Raw genomic sequence first — 25,953 nt, 5'->3', positions numbered from 1 at the left:
TTTAACGATTAACGAACCGGCATGACAGAACATAATTTTATTGATTCATTTTAATTATATCACTTATACATTTCACTCATTGTTTTGGGATATTTTTTCGATGTTTTCTGTTTATAATACTCCATACACTTAAATGCATATGTACTTGTTCTTGTATAATTCAATAAACCTACATATCTACCTTGAGTTAGAAAGCGGATATACACATCTGCTACCATTTCGGACCGGTCAGGCTCGGCGGCTTAAGCCGATAAGAATTCATGATGATGAGCGGAGTTGTAACGATGAGGTGATCAACAACTTAGATGAAACCAGAAATGACTTTTTACTAATCAAACATCATCTTGATTGCTCTTTAGTACATCTCCGACTTCATTCTTCCGAATCAGTATAACGGTAGGCAAAAACACATTCAAAATGGGTAGTAAGCTTCCTATCCCCACCGCTTCTTCTTTAATCTTCTAGCTAGGTCCTCTTTTCCAGATGTCATGGGCTTGAAAGAAAGCCTCAAATTCCTTTAATGTCTATTCGTTTAACTCAACAACCAATTCAATTTGTCCAATCAGTATGATCAGTACGCTGTATATAGCTAGCTAGCTAATCAAATTTACCTTATTTATCACTATAGAAATCATTCATATTGTATTATGGAAATTAAAAGGTAATCATGAAGTTGCAAAAGAAGCTATTTCAGCTTTATATAAAGTACCTGGTGCCGAATCTGTAAGTGTTTCAACTTCTGTTTCGAGAGTGGATCGTGTTGGGTATTTAATTATTCAGTTGAGATACGTAAACTATATGTAATATATACGCTAATTTGTATTTCCTTGTTAGATGAAACTCGGTCCACCTTTAATTGATGCTAGAGCTAAAGGTTTTAACTGGGGTAAGTCCCGTCTTCATTATTGTCATAAGATTAGAAACAGGGGTATCAATTTCATCAATGTTTTGCTGGATTACTGATTACATGAATTAATATTGTACACAGGTCTTTACTCTGTATTCTCATCATCTGAAGCACTTCAAAAATACGCTGTTTCGGAAGAACATGTTAAAGTAGTTGAGAATAACGTCAAACCAAACATTGAGGGTGAGTTACATCAAATGGTTTTGATCGTCCTTATACGCTATACCAATCTTATCATATTACCCACCCCTTCTTCATGTCTTGCTTCTAATCATGTAATGAACGAATGAAATACAATCACTGATCTACATCTCATAGATATTCTCGCTTATGATTTCGAATTGGACGCATAAAAAGAGGCCTTGCTAGGTATATTGGACAGGAATGTAGAGGAACATCAGAAATGGAATACAACGGAATGCATACGAATTATGAAGTATCGCTGCTGCAAGTACAAAGCAGTCATCGTTGTGATCATTATCACTTGCGTCTATTCCTCTACCTACCTCCGATTGCATCGTGTTCGGACCCACAACTCCCGTTTATGCGATTACAAAGCACTATATGAGATAACATAATGATGGTAAAAAAAAAGAAGATAATCTAATATTTTATCACAGCTCCTCTCGGCGTTGAACGGTTTGCAAATGATTTATTAACACAAGCCTTGAATAATATATTTCATCTCCATCGTTATTTCGATATACACTCATCACTCATTTTTATTTCTAAGATAAACCTAAAGGAGTTTTATGTACTTCTCTTTTAGTTCTTAAACCAGCAGCTTCATCTTCAGCTTCTTTCAATCCACCTTTACCTAAACCGTGTAAATATAATTTAATTTTAACCCATCTTGCTCTAACATCCATACCATATTCAACTAAACCTAAAGTTGTATTCCAGTATGTATAATCCCAAATTGATCTAATAAATTGACGCAAGATGGAGAACGATAATCCACTTTTGTAAATCGTTTCTCTAATTGATTTAACTTCCGATTGCCACACTATATCAATACAAAAACAAAAATCACATTCAATGAGTTTTTACTGATAATAATCATGTTTGGGAAAGGTAAAATCACTTACCTGCTTTACTACAATATCTAGCAACAATAACGAAAATTCTATTTTGACCATGTGTAGTAGCTAAACTTTGATCTAGAGATCGTTGTAAATCAGATAATTTAAGAATCATGAGTAGTCGTCTATTGCAAAAGATGAACCAAATCATCAGCTTAAAGGTCATTATGGTTATTTTTGAACCATACAAAGTGGTGTTAAGACTCACTTTGGCACACGCCTTAATAGCTCAAAGATTGATACGATCAAATCATCTTGCTCCATCATAGCCGACCGTAATTTACCAACTTGATCATCGTCCATTGAGCTTGATCCTAGTTCTAGCAAAGAAGTTGGTCTTGCGGTTGAACCATATCTAGGATCATTAGTTTCATCTGCCATATTGATCTGACCAGTAATGGCTGACTCAAGGTACGGATACTGTGAAAGAAGTACGAGCAAAGGCAAATGAGTAAATGGCGGTGGATGATGTGTTTTAGTTCTGAGCATCACATCACTTACCATATCTGCATCAATATTTCCAACCAATTTAGCATAATATCTTCTTTCTTCAGTTGTCTTTGGTGAACTTTTCTTGATCAGAGACAACCAAAAATGAGCATAGTTAACTCTTAAATCATCTGGGATATCGAAATATTGACCATGATCCAATAAACAAACATCAAAGTTGAAAGGACTTGTAGAATTTTTAGCTTTTGGTCTAATTAATAAATTCCCATGATGTGGATCAGCATGGAAATTACCATTTAGATAAACCATTTGACTAAATATTCTAGATAATTCTTGTGAAACTTGATTTCTATCTATACCGTGATTTTTTAGATATACTAAATCATCTACTCTAGCACCTTTAATAAATTCCATTACCATAATTCTATTTTCTGCCCATAAAACTTCTGGTAAATATAATGAAGTTTTACCTTTTAAATGTTTGAATTCATCTTTACATCTTTTTGAATTTAATGCTTCATTTGTAAAATCTAATTCTAAAGGTAACATATGATTCATTTCTTCACCTAACCAAGAAAATTCAAAATCTGGAAAAATATATTTAACGAAATTTATTGCAAAATTTACTGTAATCATATCAACTTTGATAAATTCTTTTAAATCATAATGTTGTAATTTGACTGCAATTTCTTTTCCAGTTTTTTTATCTTTTGCTTTATGTACTTGTGCTAAAGATGCTACACCTATAGGAATTTCATTAAAATCATCAAACAAATCATCAATTGTTCCGTTTAAATCTTCTTTTAACATTTTATTTATATCTTCAATAGATGTTGGAAAACATTGATCTTGTAATGGTGTCATTGTTGATGTCCATTCTTTAGGTAATACTTGTACTGCAGCAACATGTTGTCCTAATTTAACATAAATTCCTGAATTTTTCTTTAATGCTTCTAATAATCTTTTAGCACTTCTTGTATGACAATCTTTTCTTGCTTTTCTACGTATTTGTCTTTCTTCTTCAGTCAATTCTCTACCAGGTTCACCTAATCTAGCTTCAGCAGCAAAAACTTGTTTGTAATCTAATATATCTAATGTAACTGCTTTCATCAACCTAGAACATCTTACTACTGCTATGACAGCATGTCGAAATGGTGAATACGTATAGTATAAAATTGATAAAAGGGTGAGAAGGAATAGTAAGTTCCGTAGACGTCGTATACGTCTTTCCGATTTGGACCTTGGTGGATGAGGCGAAGGCGGTATAGTGGTAGAGGCTGAATTCCTTACATGTTGAGATGCGTGAAGATGCCGTATCGTTGTTGCTGGAAGTTGTTTGTTACAAAACTTGGTGAATGAATTGGTAGATGCACTGGGGCTATGTTGATAAGCTACACGAGCTATTGACAGAGCATTAATGATTTCCCTTGACGGTATCAATGAGACAGACCGGCTTGTTGCGATGTGTATCTGACGTTGAGGTTGACTTGTAGACTTTGTAAGGGCTCGTTGGATTGTACGGCAAGCAGACCGCCGCGATATGCTGAATTGACTGATACCCAACAGAGACATTCTTTTTAACCTTATCTGTCAGTATCTACTATAATAACGTGTACATAGCAACGAGATGATATATTTCTTCCCGAGAATGTTAACATTAGCAGATGAATCTCTTAATGAGGTCACTTTTTGCATCTTCGTTCGGCCTAATCTAACGGATCACTTTAATCGCGTTCGACTGTTAGGTGGGTAGCTTGAATAAGGTCTACAGTAATAACTGTCATCATATCGTCAATGGTCAACCGAAACCTTAGTTGCTTCTTGATTTGTTCCATTCTTTTCACATATCATTCTGATTGTCGATGATCTTACTACTTTCACTTTCGATTGATTCACCTCTTCTTTTCTCGGCCATATCAATGATTCGGCCGAGCTTCGAGATGTACTCGCATGGTCACTACACCGCTAACGATGGTCTCGCAGATCTTTCTTCCCTTCAAGCAAGGTTAACACCCTTGATTTACCTTACTTCTGTTACTCATCCTTTGATTGCGATCGACCCTCACGACAACATGGCTCATATAGAGGGCAACATCGCCTCAAACTTTATTCTCAAATAATTCACGATATCACAACGAAAGCGACCATCGTATTAATTTAGCTGGTTTTGACTGATCTTTGGGATTATGGTGGTTTGTCTAGTAATGACATCCACATTGTTCACCTGATCCATTCAAATGATCCAGTCTACGATTTTGATAGTCTTTAGTCTGTATGAGGAAACGTCGTGTCTGTCTTCTAGAAGCGCAACATATGGTCAAGTATATAGTTTGGCGATGGTAGGATCAAAGGGGGTCCTTTACTGTTCGTAACCAAGAAGAAATCAGCTTTTAGGCTAAGTCCCATTGATGGTTGTACTAATATACAAGGTTTGATCGTTATTTTGTTTAATGGAAACGATAATCAATCATTCATGGTACCTGGCCGAATCTCCACTGGAATGCCAAGGTAAATCGCAAGAAACAAACCTTATGGCTAGACCACTCCAACAGATCGTCTATCCGGGTTGAATAACGATCAAAGACGGAACATGAGGTAGAGTGGTCACTGGCAGACGAATCAGTATTTTCCGTGGGGCTTGATCCATTTAGGTATATATATATTGACAAAATAGACCTCGGTTTCCCTTTTGTTCTTTCTCTCTTATTTCTTCTTCCATTCTCTTCGACATCTATTTTACCTACCTGCCACTTAATCTCATACATCATGCGTTTTATAGCTTTACTTCCTTTTCTCCCATTGATTCTCTCAGCCTCAATCGAATCTCGTAAAAAAGGCGGAGGTGGTCATTCCTCCAACCCAACAGTAACTATTCATCCTTATAATTCACCACTCTATAAAGATGGTGTAAAAGTCACTGGTGTTCACGATGACGATAACAACGTGGATAGATTTATGGGTATTCCTTATGCTGAACCACGTAAGTCTTTCTTCTGTGACATGACTCCCTTTCTCTTGATTACTTTCACATATATTCCAAGCTGACGATATCATAACAACTTGTAGCGATTGGCTTCCTTCGTTGGAGAAGACCCATCCCATTCAATTACACTGAAGATGTTGATGCTAGACATCCTGCTCCATCATGTCTTCAAGCTCCAAACGGCACTGATATTGGTCCAGCTGGTACTTCTGAAAATTGTCTTTTCCTTAATATCTATACTCCTGCCGGTTGTTGGGAATCTGAAGATCCTCTTCCTGTTATCGTTTACTTGTACGTAAAATGTTTTATCTCTTACCATATGTCATAATTATCGCACTCAAACTGTATCTGTTCTTTTTACGACAAGGTCGCTGACGTTATTGATTGTGATATAGCCATCCTTCAGCTTGGCAATGGGGAAGTGGTACCGTTCATGATGGAACAAACTTAGTTTCGTATTCACAAGATCTCGTGAGTATATTTCTATATCAGTGACACTATTGTCAGCTCAATGCTAACACATTATCACTACTCTAAGGAAAAACCCGCTATTTTCGTTACCTTGAATTACAGATTAGGTGTATTCGGCTGGCCGTAGGTTATAGATTATCTTGCTTCAATTGATTTCAACTAAATCCCTTAATAGCAATGGACCTGCTTTTGATCACGCTCGAGCTGGTAATCTTGGTATGCGAGATGCGATTAGAGCACTTGAATGGGTACAAGAGAATATATGGGCCTTCGGAGGAGATCGACATAGGGTAAGACTACACTCCATCAGCGACTAGGGAGATGCAGTGGCTGACCGTAACAATATCCCTAGGTTACTCTACACGGTCACTCTGCTGGGTCAGTATTAATATCCCATCTTTATTTCGATACTGAGCAAAGTCTTTTCAACTCAGCTGTGAGTATCAATCTCAACTGGATTATTTATTTTACAAATGTTCAATCACTTGTGTTTTAACAGATCATGGGATCTGGTTTCCCTTCATCCGCTCCTATTGGTCTTACCGATAAGACTTGGCTTGAACCTTACGAAGAATTCCTCAATATCACAAAATGTGGTACTGAATTCGGACAAGAAATCGGTTGTCTTCGAAATCTCACTGCAGATGCTATTCTCGATGCTCAATTGACCGTTTTACAAAACCCTAACTGGACCAACTCGTAAGTGTTTAAGTAAATTTCTGTAATGCTGAAATAAGAGAACGAAGCTGACGATACACCTTCTAGCTGGATCTATAGTAAGCATACGATTTTAAAGCTTTTATTAACCTCTAACGCAATGGTTCCATTCAGGTCCTAGTGTCGATTCTGATTTGATTCCCGATCAACCTTGGAAATTACTCGAAAAAGGTGTTCTTGCCCCTATCCCTTTCATCATTGGTCAAACTAAAGATGAGTAAGTTGTCATCATGATTCCAGCCAGCGCTAACGGTATATAATTGAGCGCTGACACTATATTTGCAGAGGAACCGGATTTGTTCCAACTAATATATATCAAAACTCGTTACTCAATACTTTGAGCAATTTCGAGCCAGCTCCTCTTCCAACCAACTTTACAACTAATCTCACCACATGGTATCCAGCGGATCCTGTTCGAGGAGCGTAAGTTTATGTTTCTGTTTAAAAATCGAATATCAAATAAGATGTGATAACTTTATCTCTCTCGCTTAGACCTTTCGGTTCCGGCAACGCTACTTTTGGTCTTGATCCTACGTAGGTCGATTTTGACATCATTGGGATTATAAACTGAATAGCACGTCTGTGTTACAGATACAAACAACTTGGTGCCATAATGACCGATGTCCTCTCAACTGCTCCCCGAAGACATATGCTTCGACAAGCCAACGAATATTTCTACAATAGAACTTGGACCTATACTTTTGACTACGCAAGTGGCAACGTTTCAACAAACAGATATGGAGGTGAGCTTTATTTGCGCTCTACAATGTGGTAAAAACTCATATCACTCCTAAACGATAGCTGCCCATCTTTCCGATCTCCCCTATGTCTTCGGATGGAACAATAACTGGACTCAATCTGAAATTGATTTGTCCCATTTGATTCAAGGATATTGGTGAGTCAGTATGTCGCTCGTTGATGACTTGCTATCAATCTTACCATATCCCATATTTTCTTTCATGTACATAGGCTCAACTTTACATACTTTGGTAACCCTAACGGAGCAAACGCATCCAACCCATACATTTACCCTGATCCATATCAACACAATACCACTACACCTACCCCACCCGGCGCACCAGTTAATTCCACTTATTGGACTGAACATGATCTCTTAGCCGGAAGAAAAGATATCTTGAAGTTCATTGCAGGTAATTCAACTTTGATTCAAGATAACTATAGAGAAGGTGCAAATAACCTCTTGAATGGTCATCCTGTTGAACTCAGTTACTAAAAATTGAATAATCATCTTCGAGGTTATGGTTGAGATATAATGGCTCGCTTTCTTGATGCTTTCCTCTGATATATATTCCCACACTTTGATCTCATAATCTTGTAGCTATATATAACATGCATTTGTGACATACAAAGTACTGGGTTGTTAAAAAACGATAAAATAGTTAGAGTGGACTACCTCCACTCTAGTGAGTAATCTAAATTTGGTTCCCACTTAAGCGTCTTCAAATTCTCATCATATGGCATACCAAACACCCAGAAGGTGTCAGCTTAAATTGTCAAATTGATTCAATTTCTTTTCTTTTCTTTTTCTTTTTCTTTTTTCTTTTTCTTGAATCAAATTGTATATGATCCCGTTATTGTAGCTAGATTGGTCTATTACTTGATAATCTTTATAACCAGTAAAGCTCTACTAGTGGATCTAGACTTAGTTTATTAACATAAAGACAAGATTGTCTAGCCGCGCATTTTGGATTTTATGTGGTGTATTGCGGCCTGAATTTTGCCTATATCTTTTTTTGTAATTTTTATAGTGTCTTTTTGTCTGATTGAATTGAATATGCATTTCCCGTGTAATCTTACGTTGTTTTTCTCTTCATTGAGTTTCTTGCTTGAGATTGCAACTTGGGAGCTTTCGGTTGATTCGTACCAGAGAGCGAGCGATATTTAAGTTTATTTCTGAGAAACTTGCGTCGAAATAAATATCCAAAATATCGTCATTTCCGATTTTTGCGTTCAATTGATTTTTAGTCATCCCTATACCATTTCGACAAAAGAGTCTGGTTCAATTACAAAAGTAAATCATACAGATAAAGAATCTTTGACTGTCTCACTCATCTCACTCAAGAAAACGATTACAATGGCAACATTCGATCGAAGACGTATACCAGCTCCAGAAATATCTATACCGCCGATATATGAACCTGAAGCTGGACCATCAACTAAAACCAAAAGGGTTGATCGATCAGACGATGATGAATCTCCTATCTGTAAGTTGGTCTCTGGGAATTAAATGCTCTGTTCATTATCTGCAATTCCCCCAAGGAGCAGAGACGAGCAAAGTAATTGGTAATGACTATAGCATAAGCTGATATATGATTTGTTATTGGTCATGGGATTGTAGTCCTGAAAACAGGTTTAATATCGCAAGCTAATGGAAGTGGATATATAGAAGCTGGAGGTGTTAAAATAGCATGTTCAGTGTGAGTCATAATAATATATTCATTTCTTATCTTTATCAGATCAAACTATTCTTGGAAAACCAAATTTATTTCTATAAACAACTCGAGTAGTAATGCTTCATTCGTTACATATATTGAAAATAAAAGTATCAATCGAAAACTGACAAATTCCTCTCTATCCGATAGATACGGTCCTCGACCAAAAGCACCACCTTATACACCTCAAGGTACATTAAATTTAGAAGTTAAATTTGCTCCTTTTGCATCTGATCCACGTAGAGCACCATTACGAGTGAGTCCCCAATCTCTTTTATCATCAATCAAATAAAACCCAGGAAGTATTATTTCCCTAGATCTCATTTGGATATAGACAAGAGAACCATTTAACTGATAATTCTTTTTTGATTATTCCATTGACATTGATATATAGGATACAGAACCAATACATTTATCACAATTATTAACACAATCATTAATACCTTTAATTAAATTAGATTTATTACCAAAATCTTCAATCGATATTTTTCTACTAGTTTTAGAATCAGAATCAGAATCATCAGTTGAGAATGTTTTATCAAATGGTTTAACTGTAGCTTCTGCTGCCATAGCTGATGCAGGTATTGAAATGTTTGGTTTAGGTGTTGGAAATGTAATTACTTCTTCACAAAAGACTGATAACCAAGATCAAAATCAAGATCAAGATGATGATGAAGAACATAAGAACAACGAAAATAAGATTTTGTTAGGATCAATACCTGCTTTAGGTAAAATTACAAATATAACTTTGAAAGGTCAATTTGATCTCAATCAAGCTGTTGATGTGAGTTGAATATTATTCCATTCATCTGATCATCTAAGATCTCATATATTGTAATACTGTATAACTTGAACTGACTGGTAATCCGATCATGCGTGCGACAGATGATCGAAAAAGCTTTTAGTGAATCAAAAGATACACATACAATCTTGGCTCAATCCTTACTAGAAGGTGCCCAGGAAAGAGGCATAGGGGCGGAAGAAGAATAACAGAAGAGAAGTTCTTAGTTTTGAGGGAGACGAGAAAAGCATCCTTGTCAGGCTTTTCAATACGGTCTATGCGCACATTGGATGATCATCAAACTGTAATGATCCTCACTTACACATGATCAACTGCGTTCACAAGTCCTGCAACGTTTCAACAACAATTCTTTGATGTCGTTAAAACAATGCATTTCATTAAATATCGATGTATGAATATACTTTGAAGGAATGGAACATGGGAAAAACACTTATGACAAAAGATCTCAAATATCCTAGGTAATTACTACAATCACATATCTATCACCCTAATGCTTCTCGAAAAGACTTCCTTCACCGTCTGCTTTTTCTCGCGAGCTTTCTGATCACCACTCGTCTATGAATAAGCTTGCTCTGCTTATTGCTTATAACCTCCAACGCATTTAGCATTTCACTACATGTGTTCAATCTTTATAGAATTTATGCCAATATACACCAGCGGCTACTAAGACCACTAAGACTGTAAATACAGGAACGGGCTACACAACAATGACATCAATCAGTTTGGGTTTCATCGTGATACCATCCATCGTGATTTCAATGTGCTAGGGTTGTGACTTACTCTTATGACTTGTCCTTCTACTACTTGTTTATTACTATTATGAACTGCTGCAAAACCACTTCCTTTCGCTTTAACAACATCAGTTTCATTACCATCTTTCAACGTTGATACACTTTCTCTACCTGATTCAGAAGAATTTGAATTTTCTTTATTATTATCATCAAATTGAATTGATTTACTTAATCCTGATCTAGCTAATTTCTGATTTCTTTTAGAATTACCTTTTTTACCCCTGTTTCGTAATCTGGATGAAGATGAAGAGGAAGATGAGGATTTTCCATTTATACTAGAATTTATAGGTAAATTATCAGATGATATATTTTTAGGTGTAGAAGAACCATTTGCACCATCGAGTGTATTGGAAGTTGGATCAGATATTGCTTTTAAAGCTTGAACAGCCAATATAGCTTCTTGATTTGATCTACTTTTACGTCTAATACCACTTGATTTCCTTTGATTTGACGATGAAGAAGAAGACGATTTGAGATCATTCTGTTTTGACCCATCCAATGATAATTGAGACTGTCCATCAATTTTGATTTCAGACTTATCACCTTTCAATTCTTCTCCTTCTTCATCATCATCTTGATCAGAATCGGATTCGGAAGCAGAATCAGAATCTAATTCATCTTCTGAAAGACTTTGATTTAATTCTCTTTCTTCTTCTTCTTCATGAGCTCTTCTTGAAGCTTCTTCCCATTCTCTTACAACAGATTTTAATCTTTCCCTTTCTTGATCCCAAGTTTCTTTTTCTTTTTTCCATCCTTCTTCAAATTTCAATTTCCAAAATTCCCATTTTTTTTCAACTTTTTCAACTTCATTGGCAATTTTGTTTTCAATTCCATTTTCTAATTCACCTACTTTTTCCGTAAGTGATTTTACAGCTAACATTGCTTCTGAATGTTGCGTTTGTAATGTGCTTGATAAACTAACTGCTTCTTGTATTTCTGTTGATAATATAGATATTTTATTAACTAATTCTGTATTTTGCTCTATAATTTCATTCTCCCGCGACGTAGTTGTTGATGATGATACTGTTGAAGCTATTCCATTAGGTTGATTATTTTTACTTTTAGATTTATCTTCATCTTCTTCTGCATCTGCATTTCCATCTGGATCTGTAGGTTCAGGCGTTTTGGGTCGGTCAATGACACTTCTATCTCTATCTCTTCTAGAATCAGGACCGTCTCTCTCAGCTCTACGCCTATCCCTAACTCTTTGTTCAGATTCTTCGTTATCCATCAAAGTCATTACACTCCTAGCATCATCATCATCGTCTTCATCATCTTCACTCCTCCTCGTTAATTGTCTACCTCTACCGTGTGAGCCGCCCCCAATGATATTTCCTCCACTTGCAAGTAATAAATCCATTTCTCTCTTAGATTCTTCCATTTGTTCTCTCATTGTCGATATTTCATTTTTGATACTTTCATGTTCTTTCAATTGACCTTCTAACATCCTTATCTTTTCCAGCTGAGATCCTAAAGAAGTTTGAGTTTCGGTTAATTGATTTTGTAATGCTATGAATGCTGCCGCTTGTTGACCATGTGGTCCTGCTAACGCAGCTTGAGCTTCCGCAGAAGCGGATCGGAATTGAGGAGGGATGAATTGAGCAGCTGAACCGTTCTGTGATGGTGGCTATGGTGGAACTGAGTCAGGTTGATCATTCTTTGAGGCCATATATGCGTGAAGTTGCCAACTTACCAAGCCACCACCTAGGGTGTCCTGAATATCCGTAAAAGCGGTCGCTAGATTCTGCAATTCAGCACCGGTCTCCTTGCTTGCTCTAAGTTCGTTCTGCGAAATCATTGCATTAGCTCCTGCTGTGAAGTCAGCCAGATGGAATTGAAGCTTACCTGTAACTTCGTTAGAACATGGTCGAAACTTAAACCATTTGATTTACCTCCACTACTCATGACAGAAGGACCCATTTGAGCTAATTGATTACCTGGATGACCATTCTGTTGAGGCGGCATACGCCTTGCTCCGCGTGTATCTTGATTTTGGTAGTTGACCATTTCTCTTGAAATCGTATCATTGATCAGTCTTCATTCAAGGTCTGAGTGGGAAATCTAGTAAATGAGATGATGACTTACCTAGCACTTAAAGCAGCATCCTCTGGACCAAATACGCAATAGACTTTTGCTGCTACCTTATGATGCACTATAGTTCTATTATCCTCACTAACGATATCTATACCAAATTCCTAGTACACCGAGAGTTTATAAGTACGGCTCATTATTGATTATTGAACGATACAAAACAGGACTTACCACTTGGTCCTCATTTTTCAATTCAAACGGCTCACTTTCCACGCTTTCAGGACTCAATCTCTCTCCGTTAATAAATGTACCATTTGATGATCGAACATCTTTGATAAAGATCTGACAAATTGCAAAAATCAGTATCCGGTACCCTATACTATGAAGAGGAAGTCAGAGATGGAAGGTATACTCACTTTCCCTCCTTGTTCCCATATTTCTGCATGTAATCTTGATAATACTTTACTATCGAAATAAGCATTACGTTCACCTGGAACAGTTTTTGTATTTGTCTGACGTCCGATTTTTATCTATTTTAGTTTCACAAAAAAATCAACAGTCAATATCAGTCGAGTGATAGCGTCGAAGTGTTAAACTAGGAACACTGACCCTTTGGCCTTCCGGTAGATGGATCATTTTCATTACAAACGTATCTTGAAGAGGCCATAAATGTAAACTCGGAAATGGAGCACCCCATGGTAATCCACCATTGTTCTGTCCACCTTGTCCTTGTGGACCTTGACTCTGAGCTAAATAAGATTGCGAAGGATGCTGCATCATGTCGATAGGTACCTGTTTAGGTCTTTTGTCTGGTTTACGGATATAATTTATAGCTAATCTACTGGAAGATTACTATGTTCTGAGATCCACAAATATATCGTATCTATCTGTTCCAGCATGGGTACTTGAGAGGGATCAAGAGCTTGACTGCTTAGATTTATTGGTTGATCGTTCGACCACTTGAGAATTTCGGTGACCTCAGTATTAACGATTTTGATGTTTGCGTTCTGTTGTTTTTGGTATGTTTGGGGGATGGTCTAGTCTAGTCTCATATTCTGCATTATTGATGATGTAGTGGTTTGTTGTAAGGCGATATCACTTGTAATACGGACATGCTACTTGATATTATGCAGTAGGATCGATTGATTAGTTTCAGTCAACACTCGAGACTGAATACCTTAATCCTGCTTAATGACGAGTGACGTGCATAACGGGGCGTTTCTTTATTTCTTTCACTCATTTAAGCTTCAACCATCTGCCCGTTTTACATCGTCTTTCTTGAATCCTCTTGTTTCCGACTTTTTTACATTAAATTCGTCATATTTCTCTATATACTTATTCAACTTTAATATTTTTAATATACACATATACAGATAAATCAACCAAAATGGTCGTCGTTGTTGAAGAAGTACAAGATGAATCTTCTTTCCAAGATACATATGCTGAAGAAAAGAATGGTTTAGGTGAAGGTGAAAGAGAATCAGATTATGAAACAGATTCAGAAGTTTCATCTAATTTTTCAGAAGAAATAGATAATGAAGATGATTTATTTAATCCAAATGATGAAACTTTATATGAAAGAATACAAGCTTTAAAAGATATTATCCCACCACAAACCAGATCAAAATTATATTCAAACTATCAAACAACAAAATCTTGGACTTTATGGTCAATTCAATCAACAGGTACTTTAGCTTGGTGGATTTCGACATCAGCTTTATTAGTTGGTTTACCTTTAGCTTTAGCAATTGAAGATGAAACTAGAATCGTTCAACAAGAAAGAGAAATGCAAATGCAATCTCAAGGTCAACAACAAGTATGTTTATTATAATATCTTTCGTTTGATTCTCGATTTTTAGTCTTGCTTGTCTAGGAATTATTGCTAACCCTTTCTCTGTGATATAATAGCTCCTTGGTGGTCCTCAACAAGGTCAACAACAAGGTGTACTTCCACCTGGATTTTAAGCAATTCATTGAAAATTGACGAAGGGAGTTAGGATGTTCAATGAGATTGATTTTACTTAAAAGTATTTATCGATAGCTTGGAAAAAGAAGAAAAGACATGTATGATATATTTTTTAGGACCGATCAGGGAGGTCGTTCCTTCTTTCTTATATACATAATCATCCATATGATCTATAACAAAATCGCATTTAGTAGCAACTTGATAATAATGATATGTATTTCTTTCACACCTCTCTTTCTATCAACATCTATATATCTTTTTCAATCTATTAGTCAACACATCGGCATCTGCCGCCACATGCTCAATCATCAGCTAAACACCGATTAAGCGTTTTTATTATGTAATGTTGATTGTATATCCGTAAATCGGGTATATCCGATAAATAGTGTGTTACAGCGTGATGAGGTGAGGTTGTTATTTCTGATGTGATGCTATCTTTAGAATATCATGATATAATAGAAGAGATGTACATCACTGAGCGTCTAGCTTGATTCGAGAATGTTTGTTCATATTGGTATCTTTATCAAAATGATATCCTATAATATGTAACCAAAAATTTACCAAAATATACATCGTCGTGACAGGGAATTGTACGTTCAACGCTCCATATGCATAATCAGTCATCGATTTCTCAAGAACGACATATAGATCAAGCGTCATGTCGGAAGATATAACTTCTACAGGTCCTGTCAACCGAGGTGATTCTAGATGGTCTGTTGGAAGAATACTTGATGAAATAGGTTTAGTATCATTATGGGAAACAGGACCAGATTCATGGTTAGTTTTAATTTCAAGAACTACAAGAATGTTCGCATATGGATCAAATGGAATATTTATCGCATTATTCTTTTCTGAATTAGGATTTTCAGATTTTAAAATTGGTTTATTTATGACTTTAACTTTATTTGGTGATGTTTTTTTAACCATTTTATTAACTTTAATTGCAGATAATTATTTAGGTAGAAGAAATATTTTAAAATTTGGTTCAATTATGATGATTTTAAGTGGTTTAGTATTTATTTATTTTGAAAATTATTATATTTTATTATTTGCAAGTATAATTGGAATTATTTCTGCAACAGGTGGTGATTTTGGTCCTTTTAGAGCTATAGAAGAATCTATTTTATCATATATAACAACAACAACAAATAAAAAAAATTCAAAAATTAGATCAAATGTTTTATCTTGGTATGTAGTGACTTCAGCTTTAGGTTCTGCTATAGGTACTGAATTATCAGGTAAATTAGTTAATTATCTAAGTCAAAAACCAAATTGGAATAATATTAGAGCTTATCATACAATGTTTTGGTTATACGTTATTAATGGTACAATCGGTTTGATCTGTATTTTACTGTTAAGTGATAGAACAGAAGTGAATCCAAATGTAAATGGGAAACAACAGTTAAAGGACGAAGAAGATTCAGAAATCATTGAAAATCAAAGATTATTGAATGAAGACCAAGACGATGATGATGATAATGATGGAAATCGCAAATCGAATTCATCGACAATCGAAAACATACCATTATCTTCCACTTCCACTATTAATCCCCCTACTACTACGCCTAATGGTGATACAATCAGCTCGAGGTCAGATTCAAAATGGTCATCAAGATTATCACAAATTAGTCAACAAACACGAAGTGTAATGTTCAAATTATGGCCTTTACTTGCTGTTGACACATTAGCAGATGGTATGGTAGGATATGCATTAACGACATATTATTTATCATTAAAATATAAATTATCAAATAGTTTATTAGGTGATATAACAAGTATATCATATTTTTTAGCTGCAATATCATCTATAGCTGCAGGACCTTTGGCTAATCATTTAGGTTTAATAAATACAATGGTTTTCACTCATATTCCATCTTCAGCTGCAGTTTTATTATTTCCATTACCTTCTGAAAATAATTTAGTTTTAACTATAATTTTATTTTTTATTAGAACAGGTTTAAATAATATGGATCAAGCTCCAAGAGCAGCTTTTATAGCTGCTGTTGTACCTACAAATGAATTAACTGCTGTAAATGGTATAACTTCTACATTAAGAACTTTATCTTCAACAGTAGGTCCAACTATAACTGGTTGGTTAGCTCAAGGTGAAAATTTTTGGATAGCTTTCGTAGCTGCAGGTTCTCTTAGATTAGCTTATGATTTCGGTTTATGGGCTTTATTTGTGAATATGAAGATAAACCAATGAAATGGGAAAACATGTGTAATGGGGTTTTATTTTGTACAAGATGCATAGAAGATCGCTTCGATAGATAATAAATTCACCAGATACAATTACGATACACTGAATATACTGCCTATGTAACTATAAACGGAGATGTTACCAAGATACTCTCGATCTATGCAAGTCATCATAGCCATACAATTGTTATATGGAGAAAGCAAAGCAAAGTCAGTCGTCATGAACTCATGAAAGGTCGTTACAGATTATCGATATTATATATATATAATTAGCAAGAGATTTATTGACCACTCATTTGGCTAACAAACTCTTCAAGATTAAACCCAAACATATCCCCTTGGTTACCAAAAATTATATTTCCATTATTCTGAAATTGAGTGTTACCATTCCCTGTGATATTTCCGTTAAAATTCTGAGGTATACCATTATCATTATTAAGATTATTGTTGTTATTATAGTCTATCATTTGTGACTGATTATTCAGGTCCAAGTTCATATTCACTCCTATTTGATTGTTATTTATCGGTAATCCCATTCCTAAAGCCATTGACATATCCATATCAACGTATTCTGGACTGGTTCCACTCGCATATATACCTGACCCGGATCCCACTGATCCAGGTTGACCTACATATACATTAATAGGTGAAGAATCTGGGTTGTATTGTTGGTCAGAATGGATATTAAAACCATTTGCATTTGCCAGAGATGACATAGAGGCGAGCGGACTAACATCCGAATTGATATATTGATTAATTGGATCATCTGATACCCATGTACTTGGAGTTTGAAGTGGTTGACCGATCGAATATGCCGGTATAGAACTACCAGGGAAAGTAGGCACAATTCCTTCAAACATTCCTGGTTCAGCTAATGTTGCAGAAGTAGCTACCGAAGCACCGGATTGTGGAGAGGGAGTACCATCCCCGTTGATTCCGATAAAACCACTTCCCTTGCCAGGACTAGATGGCGATCGTCTTCGTAAAGGAGCTTGAACTCTTCTAAGCTTGGCAGAACCAGTCAGGTGGCTCAGATCATCTTCTTCGGGCGTACCACCACTGCTTGAGTTTTCAACTTTGGACTTTGTAGCTGCTGACAAAGCGTCATGAGCGCGTTTTCGCAGTCGAAGGAGGATTGGCAATCCTTTCTTTGCTCTACATCCTTCACGAGCCGCTGCCGAGATGTCACAAACGATTGACATGCAGTGATAAGAGGGGCTAGCGAAAGCACATGTAGGGGCACGAATGACAATTGCGGCTCTATATATACCTCGTTAGCTACACGTATGTCTGAAAGAGTTACTGATAGCATGACTCACAGGCAGACCGCACTTGAGAAGGCATGGAACCAGAAGAACCACCACCTAGCCACAAGAGAAGGATGATAGATAACCAAAGTCTTGACAAGTTGAACGATTTCTTGTGCATTTTCAAAAAGGGCGATAAAACTAGGCCCAAGCTTAGTGCTTGATGGATCCTCCGGATTATCTTTCAAAGCTCTAGCAAAGAGCGGGCGATTCAGCAGAAGTCGCATTTGTGCGACTTGTAGCCTGACACTCAAACGATGTATGACCTGTAAGACGATCTTAGTGACACCCCTGCTGTGTTTATTTCGCTAACTCACCAAATGAGGATCTACATCGCGATCAAGTGGAAGATCTTGAATAGCTACATTGGGCAGCAACAATTCTGGTAGATTCTGCTTGACTATTGGGGATATTAGCAGCGTAGATTATCAGTATAATATGTGACACTCACATTCTCTCAGCTCCGAGTCTAGCTGCATGACGGTGTTATACGAGACTGCGCTGGCTTGGGTTTGCTTTGAAGGAAATTTCTAGCTCAGTGGACATTTGCCTCGGAATTTGCAGAGAAAACTCACAACGTCAATGACTCGTTCCATCATGGTGATCATATTGTACTGTAGTAAGAATGTTAGCGGAGGATCAGCATTTCTCAGAGGTATTGCATACCTTGGCACGATGGACTGTTAATTGGATAAATCAGCTATTACTCTACTTCTTTCAACATCGCTATACTCACATCCAGTCTCGTCACCTATAAATTCTGTAATCTCTGGTATTTTAGTATCAGACCATTTATTACTGGTCGCGCATGGACTGAAACATATCGTGAGTCATGGTCGGGGTGTCACTTCTATGCCAACTTACCGACCGAAACAGAGTGCTTGCAACCTGTCGTATGTCTAGAAGTGTGGGTAATTATATGAGCTTTCTAGCTTTTACGTAGGTTAGCAGAACTTACAACTATCTCCCACCAAACCTGACGTCTTTCTTCAATTTCATATGGTAATAAGCCGAAATGTGACCCATCTCTATGTAAACCGAGCTGAACCGATATTAACTTAAGCGGCTATTATATGAGTAACACCACTCACCCCTTGAGCCACCTTGACAGCAGTACCAAGTATTGGCCAAAAAACTTCTGCTCCATTTCCACCTGTCAAAACAGAGGTCAGCCACATATACTACAAACCGAGCATTACCCTTACTTACGTTTATCGTTCAGAATGTAGGTCCCCATCAGATGTAGAGCTTGCACAGTTGCTGGACTAGCATGCTCTAATCCAAGAAAATTGAGACAGGATCTACCGAAGCGGAAAAGCTGTTCCCCGCGAGGATGAACTACATCGGAACTCAGTATATCCTCCACCAATATTGTGCTTCATGTATGATTAAACTTACAAGGAGGTCTATTGAGGTCGAACATAGCACCTAAAGCCATGACGAGGAATACGCATGCCATTTTGTGTGCGTTAGGTGGAGTAGTTGAATCGTAGGCATTCATGATATGATCGCTTTCGAACATTGATCTTGGAATCGGTTGATATCTGAGGCGAAATCAGTTTGTTGCTATAAGCAAGAAACATGAACATCAGAAAGACTTACTGCCAATTCACATTCTCCCAATAGCTATCGACCAGCGCCCTTCCTTCTAGTTCATAATCTGGTAATTCCATTTTCAACTGATCTAGACTAAGCTGATTATCTCCTCCATTAATCGAGTTGAACTGAAGACCAAGACCGTCGATGGAAGGATGGGATTGATTTCCCTGAGTAGTAGCAGTAGAAGGTGGAGTTATGTATGTCGATTGTGTGTGTGCGGTGTTGATGGACGTGTGTAGTTGTATACTCGACGTTAGGAGATGCCCATCATCTTCATCTGACTCTTCGCCTTCTCTAAGGTATTCACTACCGGCGAAACTTCCAACAAATTTCGCTTGCCCTTCCTCTCCTATAGTCAGAGTACCAAATGCTCCTTTCACCAGATCGTCTTCTCCTGAAAATAATGGTGAGCTTAGTTGTTCCTCTTTGATGGTTGATGGAGGAGGATACGGCCGAGAGTTGTTATCACGAGGTGAAAATAGGTAAGGTGATTCCAGGAGTGGGTGAGCCGTCGAGCTAGTCTTGGCATGTGATTGAGCTAGTGCAACTTCAAGTAGTGATATACGTTGATGAAGCTAAACATTCTGTTAATATCTTCTGCATTGCCACCCAAGAAAACAGAAGCTTCATCGCACACTCACCTCAGCTGTATCTGCAAGTATCAATCTATGGACATAAAACAGGTCAGTAGTAGATTCTGGACAAATATAAACGAGACATAGCTGACCTCTTCCCTTTACCCGTACGCATCTCTCCATTCGGACAGATTTGCGCACAACCTCGTTTCACACCTAAGTTACATTATGTTAGCTTAATGTTTTCGCTATCTGCTAAGGGCTACAATGGAAGTCGAAAGAGCTAGTCAGAACTCACAAGACGAGCAAGGCCATTCTCTCGAGCACTTCAGCTTGAGCCTTTTAGAGCGATATACAAGCATATTAGTAGGGAAATTTGACATGATCGTTATATGTCTTACAAAAGGCTTGGGTTCTTATAGACTCACCTTCGACATTCCGCACAACTAAAGCTTTGTCTACCGGTTTTCTCTTTCTCTCCTGATTTAACTCCATTTGTCTGTCTAGTATTTCCATTCATTGTTTTACTTCCTCCTTCCTCATTTCCAGCTTTAGGTAAGGGTAATGGCGGTGGTTTCATTGTAGTACCCGCCATGATGTAGTGAGCAGGATATTATGATGGTGCAAGTATGTATATTATAGGTTTAGGTTTTTTATAAGTAAGCAGAAACAGCAAGAAATCAAGCTTATATTATGACAATGTGGCGCCAAGTGAGGTTTGGTACTGGTGCTGTGTGTGTCAATGGGATATGAGTTATGAATAAGTATTTGTAAGATAACAACAATGATTGAAAGGATGTTGTTGATGAAAATGATGATAATGATGGGTATGTGCGCAAATCTAAATACAGTATAATTAGCTCATCATCATTTGAGGCGTTGAGACCATGTGTCTACGAGTACAGTCTAGTATGTACATTTGATCGGAATGTGGACTTACCAAAATGTTAATATTATCGATAGATATCCTTTGAGGAATCAGGTTAGTCAAAACAAACTACAAATAATAAGTAAATATTTTCTGGGTCTTATATTTATTGATCGAAGATGCATCCACAAAATTTTTCCTTGTTCAACTTATCCTTATTGAGTTTTATGTTAATATGCAGTTGACCCAAGAAAGTAATGTTATCAAGGTGTTTAAAACGCTAACAAATAACTGTTTGATGGGGAAAATGTTGATTAGTTGTTGATGTGAATTGATGGTTAATGTCGGGTATGACCGTTTGATAGAGGCTATTTTGCTTGAAACGCGTCTATTTAGTCCGGTATCAACTTGAAAAGGGGGTGGATAACTAGAAAGATAAACACACAATCAATCCATTAGATTGACCTAAATATCTTTATTATATTTATAGGTATCTCCGTATGATATTTCGCCATTGACCTGACTAGAAATTCGGAAAGATTGTTTGGTTTTATTCGGAATTGAACAAAGCAATGAAGAAAAAGAAGAACAAGAACGTGTAATCGTGGATAATAATGATGTGATCTCTTCTATTCGGCGAAACTATCTTTTGGTAGAAATGAAAGGTGATGGTTTATCTACTCGAAACACTGACGTAGAGCAAAGGAGACATCTCACCAAGCGAGACACCAAGATGTTAACAGAAACAAAGGTGGAAGAAAAACGGTAAAAGAGGCGATACATACTCGGTATAACATTCGTGCAATATTCTTATCAGATAAATAAGGTTTGTCAGTCTACATGCAAGAATGGGGAAACCAGGATTATCGCTCAAGTGGATCGTGTCGAACGTAGATATTAACGAATACAATCATTCAGGCGCGTAGAAACATCATCGCATCACCCCGAACGACTGCGTCTGTGTCTACTATGGCACCTTCCATCCGCCATAACCATATCTCATCAACATCAGCAAACACTTAGAAATTCGGAATGGGAAGACTGATCACACACTGAGCAATCCTTTATGGTATGCTTATGATACTACCGAGGTTATGCCCGTCATCATGAAAAGAACTATTTTGACAGTATCCTATATTGGTATTCATTGCAAATAACTGATAAGCTCGCTTATTCCGTACGCCCTATAGGTCACAATATTTTCTGGCTACGTTAACTCGATCAGCAAAAAGCACATATTCTATTGTCAACTATACTGATAGACAGCCAAAAATACGTCTTTCAGACAAGCGATTCAGAGATATCAAGAAATGCCTCAATCTCGATTTCTCACCTTGAGATCTTTCCTGTAAATTCTCTCTTTTACGCTTGTAGAGATGGACATCCTCCTTCAGGAAAGGTCTTGAAAAAGAGTGAAAGACATGAGATATTCATCACCGTCTCGCTTTGCTTGTGTAAAAGGTTATGAAGTAGATGTGGCATTTCTCGAAGTGTTCGGAATGGTATGGCACGGATCGTCTCATTCAGATTCAGATGTAGGAGTTACTCGTGATTACCAATGATACTCATGAGAGTTGATTTCGCTTTCACATTTTCTTCTACATTTCCTTCTATTCCAATATCATCCAAATTCCTCTCTTTCACCTTTCTTTCCCACATTCTTGGCTTTTCAATATCTGATTTGATCATTCTTGAATTGATCTTCTTACCATTTAGTATTCCTTGATAACGCAACTCTTGTCAGCCTCTATTTCACTTACGTATATTTACTATATTCTCCAAACAACTTGTCTTTTCTACCTTGATCAATTAAAGGACCAGAAAATAGTCATCATGCCTCCTCTTCGTCCCACACAATCCCAAGGAAGAGCTTATTGTACCAGATCCAAGACTAATCCTACTCCCATTGATTATGATGAAAATTCCCGAAGAAGAAGACAGAAAGCTATGAATTCAGATACCAAAGCTTTATTCCCGGATGTCAAGGAAGTGGCTAAATATGATGCCCGACTTAAGCGTCCCAGTAGAAATAGGAGCACTGTGGAAGTCTCTCAAGCTCCTTCAGTGAAAAGACGGTCCAAAAGGATCACATTACAAGAAAACGATGCCAATCTTGAAGCTCAGAAGATCGACATCAACAAGAGAAAGAGAGTGGCTTCAACTGCACAACAAACAGTAACTCGATTATCTAAAGCTAAAAATGCTAAATGTGTCAAGAAACGTCGAGTTATTCATGATTCGGAATCGGAAAACATGTCTGAAGCGAGTTCTAAGGACGTGTCAATTTCAGACAATTCGTCTACTTCATACGACTCATCATCTTTAAGCTGGAGACCACTAGGCTGGCAACAAAAGAAATTTCCAGCTATACGACAAGGGAAAAGTGCAAAACATGAAATTGATTCTTCTTCCACCTCAAGCTCAAATTCAGCTGTATACAGAAAGACGCCAGGAAAAGCGAAAACATTCATTATAGTAACAGCAGAAGATGAACCAGAAGAAGAAAAGGAAGATACATTGAGCCAAAATGAATCAGATGATTTCCCTTCCCTAACTGCATCTAATTTCGCTCAAATGGATAAGATTGAGAGGTTCAATAACGATTTGAGAAGATTTAGATGGACAGATGGCGGTTCTGAACTAAGTTGTTTATCCGAACATGATCTGGAAGAAGATTCTACTTTGGCTGATTTTGAAGACAATGTTAGTCAACAATGTGAGATCGGTAGTTATTCAGATTTTCATGATGCACAAAAGGAAGAAAGAACTTTATATCAAGAAGACAATGCTCATGATGATTGGGTACGAGATCAAATTGACTTGAATGAAGTAGGTAATGTACCTTTCAATGCTTCAAAATATCAATCTTCTTCTTCTTCCCAATTGTGGTCTCCATCAAAAAACGTTGAACCTTTTCAGGTGGAAGATGCATATGAAATAAGAGACCTGGCTGGGACGCCAGAGCCTTATCATCCGTTTGGGGAAGACGAAGACGAAGTAGATAAAGGGAAAATATCCACCCAGATAGGATCCAACGATGATACTGAAGATAAACAGCGTTTCAAATCCACTAAGCAAGATGATGAAACGCAAGTTGAAGAAGAATCGTCGCAGAAGGAATGTCCAGAGGGCAAGGCACCAAACCCAAAAAAGGTAGATGAAGAGATATGCGATACAGATATGCATATAGCGAAAGAGGACTGTTTACATTATGAGCGATCAAAGATGAGAGAAGGTGATTTCGACATTCCTCTGGATGCCTTCTTAAGATCAGAGCTTCAACAATCTGCCAAACCTGATGAAGATCTCACTTCAATCCCTGATGACGCTACCAAGCTACCGCCAAAGGATATACACGAGAGTATGGATCCTGCACATACACCTCGCCAAAGTACTCCTATTCCTTCGAAACAGGTTCTCCAGACTATTAATCGAACCCATCCCGAAAGAGCCATAAAGTTACTTGAAGAAGATAGTGGAAGGAGAGGACATAGACTCTTGACGACAGTGAGGCGATCCAGCTCAGATGTGCCTGCTAATGCTATGTATAGTGGGGATGAAAAAGTAACAGAAGCAGATGAAGCAGTCAAACCCACAACCAATCAAGATAATCTGAACAATCAATCTAAGTCTAAAGCCAATCCTCTTATAACTTTGACCAGTCCTGGCGGTAGTACTTCAGCTGTAATCTTAAACGGTCAAGAAAAAAATACGAAAACATCAATAATACCAATACCAAGTTCAAACACTCTGGAAAAACCAAAATACAAATACTGGAGACCACCTTGTAGATCGGTAGCCTTTCCTTCTACCTCTACTACTCCACAAAGCACTCCTGTTTCCCCTCATCCACAAAATCGGGAACAGCCCATTTTAACAAAAAGGCAATCGAACGGATTAACTTTATTATCGAATGTAGCCAATACCAATAACCCATTGACTGAGACTGAATTTCATAAAGATAAATCAACTTTCAAATATTGGTCAACTGTTTTAAACCTCGATAAAGAAACACCAAAATTAGATATTTTAACCAAAGTTTCAGAAAATATAAATGATTTACCTAAATTTGGATTTAATTTAAAGAATGGTCAACCTAGAAAAAATCCTCCATCAATTCTGAAAACGAAAAAGACAAAAGCAAAGCAAATCGATTTTTCTTCTTCTTCCGATGATGATGATGACAATGATGGGATCAAAGGTAGTAATGTAAGTTTTGACTTTTTGGCTTTGACTTGGATTTCGGCTTGAAATTGTTCATTGTATATCTTTTTCCATCTCGTTTAGTCATCTATCACAGTATTTATTAGTAGAAATAGAGATTGAGATTTCGCAGCTAACGTTCTCCCGACTTCTTTTTCATGATCTAGTCTTCAGGGTATACGCAGGGACCAATAAATCATAATTCCCATAATAAATCCCAAACTTATACTCAACCACAATCACAACCTTTCCTCCCACAGAGAAGACAAGGCTCAGTTAGATTTGCACCTTATAACCGTTTCGCGACTGTACCAACATCATACGATCAACCGATAATCAGATTCCCATTATCAAACACAAGAAATACTCCTTTGAGACCTTGGATATGAGAGCCGTCTTCAAATTGTGAAATTAGCCTATGAGAAATATGTAGATTAGAATAAACAGATAATTTAGTGAAACCTTCATATTGTTAAAAACACTGCTCGCATTTCCTGTGAAAGTTGATCTGAATATCGTTCGAATTCATCCTAATTTATGATCATACCT

The 25,953-nt window shown here is 37.1% G+C and overlaps 9 protein-coding genes across 9 annotated transcripts; 6 read left to right on the top strand and 3 right to left on the bottom strand.

Annotated features, from left to right (window-relative positions):
- Nucleotides 1-417: 417 nt before the first annotated feature.
- On the top strand, nt 418-1,260 carry L201_001575 (uncharacterized protein; the record flags this gene model as incomplete). The annotated part of the gene is made up of 5 exons (XM_066217364.1): nt 418-424; nt 629-723; nt 835-886; nt 989-1,090; nt 1,226-1,260. The coding sequence occupies 5 exons, from the start codon at nt 418-420 to the stop codon at nt 1,258-1,260; spliced, it is 291 nt and encodes a 96-aa protein (XP_066073461.1).
- Nucleotides 1,261-1,635: 375 nt separating this feature from the next.
- On the bottom strand, nt 1,636-4,011 carry L201_001574 (uncharacterized protein; the record flags this gene model as incomplete). The annotated part of the gene is made up of 4 exons (XM_066217363.1): nt 1,636-1,913; nt 1,996-2,114; nt 2,198-2,409; nt 2,491-4,011. The coding sequence occupies 4 exons, from the start codon at nt 4,009-4,011 to the stop codon at nt 1,636-1,638; spliced, it is 2,130 nt and encodes a 709-aa protein (XP_066073460.1).
- Nucleotides 4,012-5,205: 1,194 nt separating this feature from the next.
- L201_001573 (uncharacterized protein) lies at nt 5,206-7,844 on the top strand (the record flags this gene model as incomplete). Its single annotated transcript, XM_066217362.1, has 14 exons — nt 5,206-5,419; nt 5,506-5,713; nt 5,818-5,893; nt 5,961-6,016; nt 6,069-6,183; nt 6,246-6,329; nt 6,393-6,592; nt 6,659-6,669; nt 6,725-6,827; nt 6,896-7,033; nt 7,103-7,144; nt 7,202-7,353; nt 7,412-7,505; nt 7,580-7,844. 14 exons carry the CDS (start codon nt 5,206-5,208, stop codon nt 7,842-7,844), a joined length of 1,758 nt encoding a protein of 585 aa, XP_066073459.1.
- Nucleotides 7,845-8,705: 861 nt separating this feature from the next.
- L201_001572 (uncharacterized protein) lies at nt 8,706-10,053 on the top strand (the record flags this gene model as incomplete). The annotated part of the gene is made up of 5 exons (XM_066217361.1): nt 8,706-8,835; nt 8,970-9,048; nt 9,214-9,319; nt 9,458-9,847; nt 9,949-10,053. 5 exons carry the CDS (start codon nt 8,706-8,708, stop codon nt 10,051-10,053), a joined length of 810 nt encoding a protein of 269 aa, XP_066073458.1.
- Nucleotides 10,054-10,487: 434 nt separating this feature from the next.
- On the bottom strand, nt 10,488-13,467 carry L201_001571 (uncharacterized protein; the record flags this gene model as incomplete). The annotated part of the gene is made up of 8 exons (XM_066217360.1): nt 10,488-10,562; nt 10,646-12,283; nt 12,350-12,442; nt 12,502-12,667; nt 12,742-12,851; nt 12,919-13,029; nt 13,104-13,217; nt 13,297-13,467. The coding sequence occupies 8 exons, from the start codon at nt 13,465-13,467 to the stop codon at nt 10,488-10,490; spliced, it is 2,478 nt and encodes an 825-aa protein (XP_066073457.1).
- Nucleotides 13,468-14,074: 607 nt separating this feature from the next.
- On the top strand, nt 14,075-14,652 carry L201_001570 (uncharacterized protein; the record flags this gene model as incomplete). The annotated part of the gene is made up of 2 exons (XM_066217359.1): nt 14,075-14,503; nt 14,596-14,652. The coding sequence occupies 2 exons, from the start codon at nt 14,075-14,077 to the stop codon at nt 14,650-14,652; spliced, it is 486 nt and encodes a 161-aa protein (XP_066073456.1).
- Nucleotides 14,653-15,311: 659 nt separating this feature from the next.
- L201_001569 (uncharacterized protein) lies at nt 15,312-16,859 on the top strand (the record flags this gene model as incomplete). Its single annotated transcript, XM_066217358.1, has 1 exon — nt 15,312-16,859. The coding sequence occupies one exon, from the start codon at nt 15,312-15,314 to the stop codon at nt 16,857-16,859; it is 1,548 nt and encodes a 515-aa protein (XP_066073455.1).
- A 274-nt stretch (nt 16,860-17,133) lies between these two features.
- L201_001568 (uncharacterized protein) lies at nt 17,134-20,928 on the bottom strand (the record flags this gene model as incomplete). The annotated part of the gene is made up of 17 exons (XM_066217357.1): nt 17,134-18,112; nt 18,172-18,425; nt 18,477-18,559; nt 18,611-18,674; nt 18,735-18,773; nt 18,826-18,839; nt 18,896-18,972; nt 19,024-19,058; nt 19,118-19,201; nt 19,251-19,312; nt 19,369-19,497; nt 19,558-19,703; nt 19,762-20,333; nt 20,400-20,424; nt 20,486-20,549; nt 20,632-20,672; nt 20,762-20,928. The coding sequence occupies 17 exons, from the start codon at nt 20,926-20,928 to the stop codon at nt 17,134-17,136; spliced, it is 2,835 nt and encodes a 944-aa protein (XP_066073454.1).
- Nucleotides 20,929-23,034: 2,106 nt separating this feature from the next.
- Nucleotides 23,035-25,793, top strand: L201_001567 (uncharacterized protein; the record flags this gene model as incomplete). The annotated part of the gene is made up of 2 exons (XM_066217356.1): nt 23,035-25,410; nt 25,572-25,793. 2 exons carry the CDS (start codon nt 23,035-23,037, stop codon nt 25,791-25,793), a joined length of 2,598 nt encoding a protein of 865 aa, XP_066073453.1.
- Nucleotides 25,794-25,953: the final 160 nt, after the last annotated feature.

Source organism: Kwoniella dendrophila, chromosome 2 (genome assembly GCF_036810415.1).
Source record: "Kwoniella dendrophila CBS 6074 chromosome 2, complete sequence".
In the NCBI taxonomy this organism is placed as follows: Eukaryota; Fungi; Basidiomycota; class Tremellomycetes; order Tremellales; family Cryptococcaceae; genus Kwoniella; species Kwoniella dendrophila.
Note: the sequence above shows the minus strand (reverse complement) of the source record. Positions and strands in the feature narration are given on the sequence as shown.